The sequence below is a fragment of the Tinamus guttatus genome, unplaced genomic scaffold (genome assembly GCF_059628265.1).
Source record: "Tinamus guttatus ecotype Peru unplaced genomic scaffold, ASM5962826v1 Tinamus_guttatus_pri_ptg000027l, whole genome shotgun sequence".
Classification (NCBI taxonomy): domain Eukaryota; kingdom Metazoa; phylum Chordata; class Aves; order Tinamiformes; family Tinamidae; genus Tinamus; species Tinamus guttatus.
In genome coordinates, this window is record NW_028288561.1 from 4,998,978 (window position 1) to 5,012,565 (window position 13,588).

The following is a 13,588-nucleotide window of genomic DNA, read 5'->3' on the forward strand; positions in this document are numbered from 1 at the left end:
ACATGTCTGAATATGTGGCATGATATTTATAGTATATTCCTTCTGAAAAGCAGCTCTTCTAATATACACAGCCAACCTGTTTTGAAAATTCATGCTATACTTATAAAACTAAACTTTGCATGTGGATAAAATTATGCATTAAAACATTCATAGACTTCTTTTTCCCTTCTCGATTTCCTCAACTGGAACGCTGCATAGCAATAAGCTTTGCACAGGACACACTGTTCTGTGTTATTCTGCTCCCAAGGCTGCAAAATTCTGTTTGTGCATCCCTGTAAGCACCAATTTACAAGTAAAATCATCATTTTCCTTTGAAGATCCCATTTCGAGTCCATAGGAGACTCTCGGATTTGAATTAGTTTTTAATCACTTAATCTCTAATTGATTAGAGAACTTGAAAGTGCAACCACAGTAATACTGGGACAGTGGGGAGCAGGGCTTCAGGGATCTAGCAGTGTGTTTGAAGGCTCTCTGATAAGCCCACTGCTCACTGTCTTTCATACCCATGTCTTGATTTGCAAATTTGAAGTTTCCAGTATGGGAGTAAGATGACTAACATTCATGTAGTGCTTTGAGATCTTCAAGCGCAGCTGCAACACAAGTGCAAAATCGCACTAGCTTCCCTTTATAAAAACAGTTGCACAAGGAAAGGACAATTGAATTTCCCTAGAGAAACATCTCCCATTTGCAGGATAAGAGCTTCCATATAGTCAATCTTATATAGGCTCAAATCACTCCCGCTGCCTATAGCAAACACAGGAGATGAGAAAAGGCACATGGTTAAAAATTTTGTTTTTAAAGGGAAACAGAGTAGCAGCTGGAAGATTTTCATGTTGTTTTAGATCATAATAATTGGTTTACTGAAAAATGTAATTAATAGAAACACTTAACGTGGCTAAAACATAAAAACAAAAACAATGAAAACCAAACTTGTATAAATACAAATACCTCCCTATAGTGGCTGCCATCCGAAGTTTGCTAAACTGGAATAGTGCCGAGGCTTGGTTAGATAATATAAACAAAAATAGAAATAAAAACAGTAAAGCCATACTCTCCATAAAAAAAAAAAAAAAGAGAGACAGCAGAAAATGGTAAAATGGACTGGTTACAAACACTTTATGCAGTCCAGAATACTAACAACATAAAAGTTTCTTTCTTTGCTTTTGGATATTTAGTCTGACAGTTTCCCTTTGAGCCATTCTGCACCAATTCACACACTACAAGAAATCCCATGGGCTTTCAACGGATGCCTCTCAGAACACGTTTTGGCCCTTTACACTTTCCGAAAGACTTAGAACAGTTTGTACACATCCGTGGCTGCTTCCCTGTTCTGAAACACTGGCCAGTTTTGGCAGGTTTCGAAAAGAAGTTTGGAGGCTGTGGGAGCAGCGCGAGGGATGAAAACAGGCTATTCAAAAGCTGCTCTGCATCCCATTTCTTTTGCTTAGATGAAGTGGATCCAGCTCTCCTCACATTCTCTAGGCATTTTAAGGGGATAATTCCGGCAGGTAAAACTGTAGTTTTTGCCTCCGTTGTTATCCCAATACTCCTGCCCGTTGACTTGGTATCTTGCTGCAAATTGGACTACAGAGCACAGCTGAAGAAGGAAAGAAGGTACAGGGAGAAAAAAAGTGAAAACATCCACCTGAGCCTGCCCATTTTTCTCAGGGATGCTATTATGCCAGTGAGCACGCACTTCATGGAGGCTTTTCCACTGATTGAAGGTGTATCGCACAGATACCTGCTTCTCAAAAGCAATATTACAAACTTGAATGGTGCCACTGAGCCCAAAATCTGAAGTGGTCACTCGTTCAAGACACACCTGCTGCTCCCGAAGCCGGGCAGAGAAGTCCATGCAGTCTGCAGGCTGCTGGAAGTCAGGCACCAAGTACTGCATGGTGAACTCCAGGTCCAAGCAGCTGCCCCAGAGGTCTGAGTTTATGGAGAGCCGGGAGAGGACGTGCAAGGGGATTGACGGATCCTCTCCAGTCTGGAAGACTTTCACTTCGGTCAGCTCCAAGCCCAAAGCATCAGCAAACCTCACCCGGTTCGCGCGACCCTCGCACGCCGCGACTCGGCGCTGCACTCCCGCTTGCTTCCTTCTCTCGGGTGACGTGGGCAAAGACCTGGCCCGGCGGCGTATGATGGGCCGCAGGGCCGGGTCGCAGCTGTTGGCGGTGCTGCTCCGGAGCCGCTCCGGTTGCGAGTCCTCCTTGATGGGCACACTGCTCAGGGGGGTCACGCTGCTGCTTGCACGAAATGCCAGCGGCTGCTGCTGCTGCCCCCGGCCCGGCGCTGCCTCGGCCCGGAGCATGTTCTGATAGAGATCGGAGAAGTAGCTGGGGCTCCTCCGAGGGGCACGTACCTCCATCCCCCGGCGAGGGCAAAAGCCAGGCGCTGCCACCGCCGGAGCGCCCGAGGCAGGAGCGCGGCCCGGGGCGCGCTGGGGGCTGCCGCTCGGAGCGGCGCGGCCTCCCGCGAGGGGCGGCAGGAACCCGGCAGCGGCTGGCGGCGCCCCGCAGGCTCCGGCATCGAGCGGCGCGGCGGGGGCCGCCTCACTGGCCGCTGAACTCGCGGCTGCTCAGGCTGGGCAGGGAGTCGAGGCTGTCGCTCGTGCAGCCGGGCGAGCCGAGGCTCTCCCGCGGGCTGGGCACCGACTGGAGGCTGTCGGGGGGGGAGCCCGGGCTGCGGCGGCGGCGGCGGTGGCGGCCCGCGGCGCGGGGCTGCAGACTGTCCTCGCAGGCGCTGCCGGAGCCCGCGCTGCCGCAGCGGCTGCAGGGGCACTCGAGGCTGTCGCACGGGGCGCCGGGCGAGGCGGGGAGGCTGTCGGGCGGCACGGAGGAGCCGGCGCCGAGGCTGCTGCCGCCGGGGCTGGAGGGCGTGCGGAGGCTGTCGGGCGGGGCGGCGGACGCCGAGTCGGGGCTGTGCGCGGAGGGGGCGGGCGCCGCGGCCGGGCTCCCCGCTGCCCACATCGATGGGCGGGCAGGGCGGGCGCGACCCGCCCCGAGCCGGCCCCGGCCCCGCCAGCACCGGCCCCGCCGCCGCCCGTCCCGCGCCCCCCAGCAGCGCATGCGCCACCGGCTCCCCCGTAACCGCCGAGCGAGCCGCGCGGCGCGTGCGCACTAGCCGAGTGACGTCGCCGCCGTCACGCTGCCCTTAGCTGTCGGCGGAGGCAGGTAACGGCGGCCGGACGGGAGGGGGGTGCGTCCTAGGGTTAAGAAAGGGAGAAAATTCCTGGATGCAGCGGGTTTATCCCTACCGCAGGCGGCTGGAAGCCCCGGCGGCGGCGGGGAGCGGGCACTGAGCGCGGATTGGGGGGGGTAGGGGGGCGGTCGCCGCCGCCGCTGCAAAACGCGTGCGGTTCCGGGGGATGAAGGAATTCTGCGTGTTCGTCAAGTATTTTTATGTGAGTTTAAGGGTCCTGGGAGATTTGTTTAGAAGACGGAAAATCGAGCGTTCCACATAAAACTTGCATGTAGGGCTGCCCCAGGAGCGCGTTTCCTGACACGAACAGGACAACCCAGAACGGAGGGGGCCGATCAGCTGCTCGCGTTAAATTAAGAGCAGAGACACCCACCAGCCGATCGGCTGCGAAACTGGGCTCTGGCCAATGTGCGCGCAAGAAAAACAGGATGAGGAGCACCCATGAAACGCGCAGTGGCTCTTCCCGTGCTGCTGCGCCTTCAAATGTTATTATTCCTTCATTTCCAGTATCTTCCCCAAGCATCTCATCAGGGCCGGGCTTGCATACCCTTTGAGGAGGCTGCAGGTACCGGTGCTGCAGGCTGGGGCTGCCTGACAGCGGCAGCGCGGCCGGAGGCCACGTTGATGGACAGCCAGACTGAGCCCAGCACCCGGGGCGCTGACAGCTCCGCATGGACCAGCCGCAGTAAGAACACGGTGCCCGTGGCCGGCAAGCGGGCGCGCGCTGGCGGGTGGGAGAGTGGTTCGCAGCACCTTTGGGGGCTGATGATGTTACTGCCTTTTTTTCTTTTTCTTTTCTTTTTTTTTTTAATAAAATAATCACATTGGGAGGAAATGCACGGTGTTTGTTTGCTGCATCTCTAGGACATGGTGATGTTTGCATTTGATACGCTGTGCCTCATGAACCCAAAACACTGGAGTCCTTTGAAGATTATGTAAAAGTACAGGTGCAGATACTCCTCAAAGAGAGTAATAATGGGACCAGGCATTCAAGAATATCCTTTATTACTGCACAGAGAGACACAGAAAAAGGGAAGCCAAATCAATGAAACCCACAAAGGAATGGTAAAGTAAGGAAATTATTTTCTCTCTTTATAGCTAGAGGTATCTCAAAGTACTGTAGATTCATTAATAAATGCATGACTGTGCACTGCTCAGATTGCCCTCGTCTCTGATCCACAGCAACACAAGCGTCTGTGCTGGGTGGTCTTGCGGGTTGCAACAATACAACTGCGTCCGTGCTGGAGGCATAGGATTTGTTTTCATTATTTTACAAGCTATTAAAGTGATGCTATATTTTTAAAAAAACAAAATCATACTACACTGACACAAGAACTGTGCAGAATATGTACTGCCTGGCAGCATGAATTGCACTGAACTCAATCTAAAGTAGCCTGGGAGGGTAAAGTTTGTTTATTCCTGCTGTAAAATGCTGCTTTAAAGCTTTCATTTTTGAAAGTAGTAATATTTCTTGCTGTGGAACGAACACTATTGCTTTGATTCATACAGAATACATTGTTTTAGTGATTCTGTGTGGGTTTGTGTTGTTGTTGCTTACAGAGAAAAGGATCTGATTTGTTTGAGGAAAGAAAATACTGTGTAACTTATTTTTAAGCTCCAAATCAGTAATGTCATTGCTTTCAGTTGCATTTGAAGTTTTTCCTACCAGTATTTTGACCAATCCCACAACAAACAATACTATTGTTTGTGCCTTCATTGTGAAATAGTTCCTATAATATTATAATAGACCATATGCTCTCTGCTCACTTTGTTCATTATCTTCATTAAAATATTCCTTTAAATTTTATGGAGAGTATGCGAATGAGATAGCCAGGCAGGATTTGGCTTGAAGTGGTCCTCATATCTTACCTTAAAATTACTTTTGCTAAATTGAAATAGGCCCAAGAATACCAGGTACTACATAAATTAATAGTTAAATTAAAAGTTAAATATATAGTCTGTAATATTTACTGTTTATTATCCCCCCAAAACTTTGGTTTCCTCTGACAAAATAGTCTATATAAGGACTAAGTTCTCTTGTTATCTATTTTGATTATGCAGTTTTGTGTAGTGTAAAAAGTGACCACAGAGTAGTTCTGCTGAACTTTCAGTCTCTCTTAATTGCAGCCAACTCTCCTAAAAACTGACTTGTGCTGTGGGCTCTTACTGTATTTTTGTCCTATCGTTACTATTAGTGTGTGATAATCTGTTAAATCTTTGCTAGTTACAGTGGTGGAAACAGCCATCTGAGTACCACGGGACTAAAGAAACAAATATCTCATGTGAGATCTTCTGGAAGATTAGACAGAAGTATATCAAATGCCACTGAAAAGGTAAATCATTCCAGTTCCTTTTTCTTTTACAGAAAAAGGGTCCATAGTTTACACCAGCTTTCTCGATCGCAGTAACAGTGTCACATATTCTCCTATCTTTTCAGATTTTCCATGACACTCAAGGTGATAACCGACCAACTGTTTTTTGCAAGGAAAGAAACCATCTGGATGACAACATTCAACCAAGCAGGTATTTTATGTTAAGATTCTTTGCTTAATTGGCAGACATTTCACATTGGCCTATAAAATAGTTATGATGAAATCATGACTTCATTGGTTTCTGGGAGAATTTTGCCTTTGAATTCACAGGCCCCACATTTCAGTATTTATGAGGAAAAACTTTTAAGTTATCAATATTATTATCCGGCATCAATGAGCTTTCAGATACAATCAGAATAAAACACAACAGTTTTCATGGAGAAAGCACATTTAAACAATTCATTTGAAGGAAGACAGTGTTGGATCTAAGAACTGTTGTGTTGATTCTTAATTCTCAGAGATTCTATCATGAATAATTCTTTTACTGATAACTTTTGTCTTATTTTATTCTGATTGTGTCTGAAAGCCGCTAGATTTGAATAGAAATTGTAGCAGACAAACTGCCACTTGAAATTGAAAGGCTGTTGCACAGAAAACATAACCCATGTGTGAGATAAGAAAACTGACCTGGGAGGGAAATCATAATACAAAAAAAAAAAAAAAGACTATGTTGTGCAGAGTTTTAATAGTGGATAAAAAAAATAAAGGGGATTTGAAGGCTTGATTTGAAGAAATAAATAAAAATAATATTACTGGATACATAGATTCCTTGCAAAAGAATGGAGTGGCTACAAGCAAATATTGTGAGCCTAAATTTAATTGTAGAACTTTGTTTTTGGAGCCCTGCTACTTCTTTAGGAAGAAGGTGAGAAAGATTTATTTAAATTGGTGTCCTCTAGAAAAAATTGAAGCTATTTTGGATAGGTAGTTAAGTTTGGTGGCGTACTAACCCTGTTTTTACTGCTAGCTCTTGACATTCCCCACACTGGTATCTCTGTCATTGTCATGACCTCTTTTTGTGCCTATCGTTATATAAAATTCTACCTAATTGGGTGTCTGCTAGTCCTTTTCTGTTCAAATGCAGACACTCACAGTTCTTGAAGGTGCTAGCAGTTCCTTTGTAATTTGTTTCAAAGACAATAATCATTTTACTTCTGTTTTACTTGTCTTTCTTTCTGTTTAGAATGTCGAGTGCTTGCACATCGTTGCACAGAGTGAAAGGATCAAAGAGGAGTGTCCCAGAAAGAAAGCAAAGTGAAGCTGTACTGCACAGGATCTCCCCCAGTATTAAGGGCAGCTCACAAGGTAGCTTTAGCAAGGCAAAAGAGGTCCCGACGCAACGTTTTTACTGCAGTAAAAAAAAGCAGTCAGAAAGTTCTCGTAAGGAACATGTTGCTGAAGCTACTCCGTGCTCCTCTAAATGGCAAGAAGCATCTGTAGATGAGATGCTTCTTGATTTTGAATCAGTACAAATTATTAAAGAGGATGCTGAAGATGATAGTGCCAGTGACCTTTCTGATTCAGAAAGGATTCCCATTCCCCCGTCTCCCTGCACACCACCAGAACTCATTCTCAGAGCTGAAGAAATTGATCCGGTTTGTTTGGAGCACGTCCTTGATACAGGGTTTAAAGAATCAGATTATTATTACCCAGATTTCCTCCCACCACCTTTCAACTCTTGGGATTTGAAGCAGCTGTCCATCTTTGTTCATGTAGAGGGTAAATCTGAATTTCGACCGAAGCCGGCAGGATTTCTTGAGAAATACATTGATCGCCTTTTGCAGCTGGAATGGCTGCAAATGCAGACTGTACAGAATGAGAAAGGAAAGGCAGCAAAAGTCAGACCTCAAACTGCTCCCAGCTCCATACGTCCCCTAAAAAGCTCTGGCAAAGGCAAAGCACTGCACAGCCCTTTGCCCAACAAGCAAGCCGCTCCCCAAGAGAGCATTCTGAAGCTGCCCACAAGCTATTCAGGTCACAGGAGAGACTCATTCTATGAAGAAAATTGCCAGTTACGTGCACATCCAGGTCACTTGAGAGTTTCTGAAAGAATGGGGTATACACTGTCATCTGAGAGACAGTCTGGGGAAGGAAGGAGTGAGTTGAGAAAGAGACCAACTGTAAAGCAGCAGCTTCTCAATCTGCAGCCCTCTGAGAACAGCTCTAAAATGCAAGGCATTGGGAACGTCAGACCCCCTAAGCAGTCCCCTGCATTCCATGCTTCCGCTGCTCCCATTAAAGGCTTAAAAACGTATGCATGTACAAATCCAAAGAAAAACGGCAATGCTAATAATAGTGTTCCTTCCAAAAAAACAACAGGGGACAGGAAAATGAAAACAAATGGCACGAAGCAAACCTCACGTAAATTTAAATGAAAAAACATGAGTAAGTGTCAATGCTTGGCTGCTAGAAAGCATTTGGCCGTGTAGAAGGGTCATGTTTTCTTCATAAGAAAATCTTGAGGAAAATATGTTTTTGATGCATTGTTCTAAATCAGCACTATTTAATAAATGTGATCATAAACCAGCAAGGCCATCAGGAATCTTCTCCTTGAAGGCAAATGTCTTCCATTGGTCTTTCCTCAAAAATATTTAGCATTGCTAAATGAATATAGCACAGGCTAAATAATCAAGTTTATAGAAATATTTAATTATAAGACTTCTTATTAGCACCCCTGTAACTCTATAGAGTTTCTGGTGTTTCTTCTGCTTATCATGGTGTATTTGAGAGGAGAACAAGATCTGTGCTCTTTGTTTTGCACAGATATATTATTTTGTAGGATGGATTTGATAGTATTCTGTTTTCTCTGATGGAAAAAGGTTGAATTATTTTTATAAAATAATGGAACAACACAGGCTTATCTATGCAAAGTTAATCTATTTCTTGATAGAAGATAATGAATTGGATTTTTTTAGATAGAAAATAGAATGGAGAGAATGTTTTGAAATGTTTTAATGCACAAAGGTTTCTATTAAAGAAAATTACTAGGGAATACATAGTGAAAGATTAAGAACATGGAATGCATATTTTTATATCTAGAAACGTTCACTGTGTTTACAGTTTCCTTCATTTTGTAAATCTTGATGCTTATTGTTGTTTAGACCAAATAATCAAATTCTTGGTTGTTGTGATGCAAGTCTTGCAAGATCTTTTATATTGTCAGCTTGTAGTAATGGCAATCCAAGCTGAAGCTGCACTTTATTTTCTTTGACCACTCTGCACCCAATTCTGCTAGTATTTGATATGTGCTTTCTTTACTGCATGTGTATGCACTTGCTGTGAAATAGCATCTTGATCTTGTCAAAATCCAGTCAGTCTCTTAAAAGGTACATCAAGAGAATCAAGGAATATTAACAGTTTCTTTACATTTGGGAAGCAAACTGAATAGCAAATAGTAGCATAGTTGGACTAATCCCCAAGACAAGGTGTGCACAACATTTACGCTAATTCAGACTCTAAGGTTCCCATTTTAGATAGATTCTTTCTTTGCTTAGGAAAAGAGGGATGTGAATGTAACACAAGGGACCTGGCAGCTCATCACCTGGGCAATATGTGCAATATGTCCCGTTCTTGGACCCACTGCTCTTCCGCCTGTGAGATGCGAAAGAACATGTAAGATAGTCCAGTGAGTACTGTGAATTTGTGGCAGTTTGTCTGCTACAATTTCTATTCAAGTACAGCAGCTAGGGCTATGATTGTATTAAAATAAAGAAGATATGCTAGAGAATGTTTTGTACTTTCAATATTTAAATGAAATTTTTTTGAGCAGCATTAACTTAATTCCTAGCCAGTGACTATTTATGAGAAGTGGGCTGAGATCTGACAGACCAGGCTGTTCAAGTAGATTCTTCCCACTGTGTTGTAAAGTAAAAATATTAAATTATGTGTATAGTTAAATTGCACTTTTATTGTTGATCTAGTCTTGGTTGTAAGATGCTTAGCTGTTTTTGTTCTTTAATGTGCCTACCTGATCTTCAGCTTTATAAAACTTCAAAGCATGGATTTAATGTAGTTTAAAATACAGTAATAAATGTAGTAAACTAGAGTATTTTACAGTACATAAAAAACAATGCTCAGGAATAGTTTAAGAAATATTTTTAGTGGCTTTTTTGAGACCAAATGTGAAATTTTAAATTGATAAAGGAAATAAATTTAAAATACAGTATTATATTTATGTATTAAGTGTTTGTTACATTACAGATAAAAACCAATTATAGCTGCATGTACATTCTGTTCTATGCAATTAGATGAAACTTAATCTGACATGCTCAACAATCAAATAAATTGGCCGTGTCAGAGGTGCGATGGCACTAATGAGGCGGCATCAATTACCAGCAACTGCAGAGCAGCAGCACATGCTTCTGGTCACTTGTTTTGGGCTCACGAGAGGAGGTTTTTCTCACAAACCCGCAAGGCTGGAAGGTTTTACCTTCATGTACAGCTTATGGTCTGAAGGACTCAAAGCTGTTCTTGGGGACTGAAAAGTTACATAGGCAAAGATGTTGATGCCACTTAAATAATATCTGCCACTTAAATAGACTTGCTGAATGCTGTGCTCTGATCTGGTACGTTTGTCTCATATGGTAATCATACAAGTCTAATTTCTATTCATTGATTATTTCAAACTTCTTATGCAGTCCCCTCTATTCATATATGGAAATACAAATTCTGTGTTAGCCTTGATAAACAGCTATTAAAATAAGCAGGGTCACAAGGGTTGGATTTTATGCTGTAGCATTTCTGATTATGTTTTAAGTTGTCCATGTTAGAGGTTTAGAGATGAAAAGAGTTCTCTTTATGATGAGGATGACGGTTTATGTTTCCTTCACTCTGTGATCAGGGATGTTGTCTTTAAAAGCACCTCTGAATATAGCAGAAATGTTTATTATGTCAAATGCATATGGTCTGAAATTAAAATACTTGCATAGGACAGTCTTTGGGTGGTTATTTATGTTTTTCTTCACTGTGCTTAACAATACAATGATACAATCTTGTGTGTTTAACCCTAACATTCATGGAACTTTTGAAGAGCCCCTTTCCTGTGATTTGAGATATTTAAATGGTGCAGTTTCAAGATAATTTAAATATTTAATGTTATGTAGCACTACCTACAGAGCTAATACTCAGGTTGCATTTTAAATAAAATAGCTGGATTTTACTTCAGTCACACTAGTGTAAACTTTGAATAAATATTTTCAGTAAAATTACTCTGTTACAAAGGTGTAACAAAACAGAACTTTATTCCTAGATACATATAAACTGGTTTCCTTAAAAATGCTGTACCCTATTATTAATGCTTAACACTAAGATTTTTAAAGCAATAGGGTACTTCTCCTTACATGTGTCTTTTCTCCCTATTGCCTGAGGCATCTGCAATGAAATACTGCTCACGTAGCGGGTTGTTCCCCACCTTGTGGTAGCTTTCAGTTAGACTGATGTTTATACCCAACACCTCCCAAACCTCATTTTATAAGAAACAAAGCTTTTGCAGTTACTCACTCAGAAGCTGTGCCCCAACAAGGTAGCACTTGTGTGAATGGTATCTAACATCCTGGGAAAAGGGGCGTCAAGTGTGATGTGGAATCATCTTCCCCATGAGGAAGAGATCATAGAATCATAGAATGCTGAAGGTTGGAAGGGACCTCTAGAGATCATCTAGTCCAACCCCCTGCACGCGCAGGGTCACCTAGAGCACGTGGCACAGGACTGCGTCCAAGCGGGTTTGAAGATCTCCAGAGAAGGAGACTCCACAACCTCTCTGGGCAGCCTGTTCCAGGGCTCTGGCACCCTCACTGTTAAGAAATTTTTCCTTAAGTTCCTGTGGAACTTTTGGTGTTTCAGTTTGTGGCCAAAGAAGACTCAAAATGCTGCGACCGCAGCTCCCCTCCTCCCTGCCTGCGGGCTGGGGTTGCATGTGATGGCCATATTTATATTCCAGGATGGGGCTATTTGGCTTTAGGCTTCTTAATTATGCCTTAGTCCTTTCATTGCAACACTTAGTTGTATTTTTTGGATCATCCACAGGATGGCACCTGTGATTTTTTACTTTTAAAAAATAGTCTGCGAGGGCAGGGTAGGAAGCTCAGATCTAGGGTATCTCAGCTATAACTTCACTGATAGCCAAGGTAGACGGTTAAAAGCCATATGATTACTCCTATTCCACATGGCTGTTACTTCTGTAAATGCTGTTTTAAAGCATCACAATGCATGAAAATACACACAGACTGTACTTCATCATATTGAGATTCTCTCTCCCCCCTTTCTATCTTTCCTCTCTCCAAAGAAACATTAAAATAAAAAAGTAATAAATGGATTTCACATTCTCTCTTACAATCTCCAGGCTATTAGATCCTGATGCAATAACGAGCAGAAATCTGTGCATAAATGCTTGCACACTGCACCGCTTTCTTGTGCTGCTGAGATGGACAAATGCACTTCACTTACTTAATTTCAGACACGGCTGTTTGTTTGTTCCGCTCACACTTATCAAGGCGAAACAGGCAGAAAGGGTCAAATGGTAAAAAAAAAAATAGGGCATTCTTATTTCTGAAAATTCCTTTGCTTTCCTGTTCTGGAACACTGTCCTGTATTTGTGGACATTACAAACTATTTGTTTCACTGTTTTTGCTCTTTGAGGTTTTCCAGATGTCTAACCTTCATATCGTGTACTATTTAAGCCTGTTGCTTCTTACCCAGCTAAAAGTGAATCCATGAAAATTTCCTTCCTCCCTTCTTTTTCCCTTCCCACTCATTTTTATTCAAAATACTGTGGTCTACTTGACAACGTTTATTTCTACCTTTTCTCCATGGAAGACGAGTTCTTCCCCTAGTCTTCCTTTTACAACTTCCACATCACAAATACATTATTTTCCAATTCTAAAAACCAATAAACCTTGTGCCCAATAAAAGCCATACAGAAAGAGTAAGGGAAACTCTCTAATAAATTGCTTTCATAGAAACAAGACATTCTCTGCTTTCTTTATGTGACTCGATCTTCTTTTTACACGTTATGAAACCTGTTTTTTTTTGTTTCCTGCTTCTTTTTTAATCACTTTTTATTTAATTTGTTTTTTAATAACCGTTCACAAGTTGTGCATAAATTTCAGCTTCAGGTATGCAAGTTCCTACTTGCACAGACTGATCTAGTATTTAAAATAACCTTTTCAGAAGTGGTTGTTGGTTCAAAGTCTTAAGTAATATAAAAAAAACTGTCATGGTTACGATAGATAAGAATTGTTCATGGTACTGCATATACTGCAAATACTGTAGTATCTGTAATAGCACATCACCATTAAATATGAGGCAATACATTTGCATTTTCTTAAACCTGTCAGAATTATGTTTGCATTTTCTTTTCCTGGCAGAGTTACCAGGAAATCACAGTTCCAAGTAATTCTTAAATGCAAGCGCTCTGTTTTGTTTTGTTTTATGGCTGTATTATAGAGAAAGAAGAACACCAAAGGAGAATTAACCTTTCCTTTGAGGCAGCTCAATATTACAGAATAGTTTCACTTGTTCCTATTTTGTCTGCTGGGCAGAAATACCTGCTTTTCTCTGGAGCAGCTCTAATGTCTGTGGAACCATAGGTATCTATGCAGTACAAATAGAAATAGTGAAATAGTGATAATAGCGAAGAACAGTCAAAGCAGCTTCTGCTGTAATGATCCATTGCACACAATTCAGGGACGACCCGACAGAGAGCATCCAAAATCCTGATGTGCTCAGCACACTCGAGCGCACTCCCTTCCCACCGCCACGTTTGACAGCTGTGGGGCAGTTCCCTGTATCCTGCCAAGGGGAACAGCCGGCCTGAGAGCCTCCCTAGATCACCGAGGCCTGTTCTGCACCAGGAAGGCGCTGGTGCTAGGGGAGATACTTTGCTGTAGCTTTTGTGAAGGGAACAGAGATAGTTCCCCTGTGTGAACACAGTTTAGTGCTGCTTGGCCTGTTGGAAATAGGGGAACCCAGCCCTGGGGGGCCCACTGATGCCAGAACAGTCAATATTCCATAGG

General features: G+C 43.0%; 2 protein-coding genes across 5 annotated transcripts; one reads left to right on the top strand and one right to left on the bottom strand.

Annotated features, from left to right (window-relative positions):
- Positions 1–1,103: 1,103 nt before the first annotated feature.
- On the bottom strand, positions 1,104–2,371 carry PPP1R3D (protein phosphatase 1 regulatory subunit 3D). Its single transcript, XM_010226137.2, has one exon. The coding sequence runs from the start codon at positions 2,369–2,371 to the stop codon at positions 1,445–1,447; it is 927 nt and encodes a 308-aa protein (XP_010224439.2). The 3' UTR covers positions 1,104–1,444.
- Positions 2,372–3,157: 786 nt separating this feature from the next.
- FAM217B (family with sequence similarity 217 member B) lies at positions 3,158–8,044 on the top strand. Of its 4 annotated transcripts, XM_088528857.1 has the most exons (6): positions 3,158–3,176; positions 3,712–3,889; positions 4,069–4,274; positions 5,429–5,537; positions 5,642–5,727; positions 6,760–8,044. In XM_088528857.1, the coding sequence occupies exons 3-6, from the start codon at positions 4,180–4,182 to the stop codon at positions 7,949–7,951; spliced, it is 1,482 nt and encodes a 493-aa protein (XP_088384983.1). In that variant the 5' UTR covers positions 3,158–3,176; positions 3,712–3,889; positions 4,069–4,179; the 3' UTR covers positions 7,952–8,044. The 4 variants fall into 4 exon arrangements, with proteins under 4 accessions (XP_088384983.1, XP_088384995.1, XP_088384990.1 ...); XM_088528869.1 differs by lacking the exon at positions 4,069–4,274; XM_088528864.1 differs by lacking the exon at positions 3,158–3,176 and having other exon boundaries at positions 3,707–3,889.
- The last annotated feature ends 5,544 nt before the right edge of the window (positions 8,045–13,588 follow it).

What these genes read in the sequence shown, in the direction of transcription:
- PPP1R3D (XM_010226137.2), bottom strand. Translation starts at nt 2,371, where the DNA reads ATGGAGGTACGTGCCCCTCGGAGGAGCCCCAGCTACTTCTCCGATCTC.
- FAM217B (XM_088528857.1), top strand. Translation starts at nt 4,180, where the DNA reads ATGGGACCAGGCATTCAAGAATATCCTTTATTACTGCACAGAGAGACA. An exon ending in ACCCACAAAGGAATGGTAAA is followed by an intron (nt 4,275 to 5,428) that starts GTAAGGAAATTA and finishes AATCTTTGCTAG; the next exon opens with TTACAGTGGTGGAAACAGCC. An exon ending in TATCAAATGCCACTGAAAAG is followed by an intron (nt 5,538 to 5,641) that starts GTAAATCATTCC and finishes CTATCTTTTCAG; the next exon opens with ATTTTCCATGACACTCAAGG.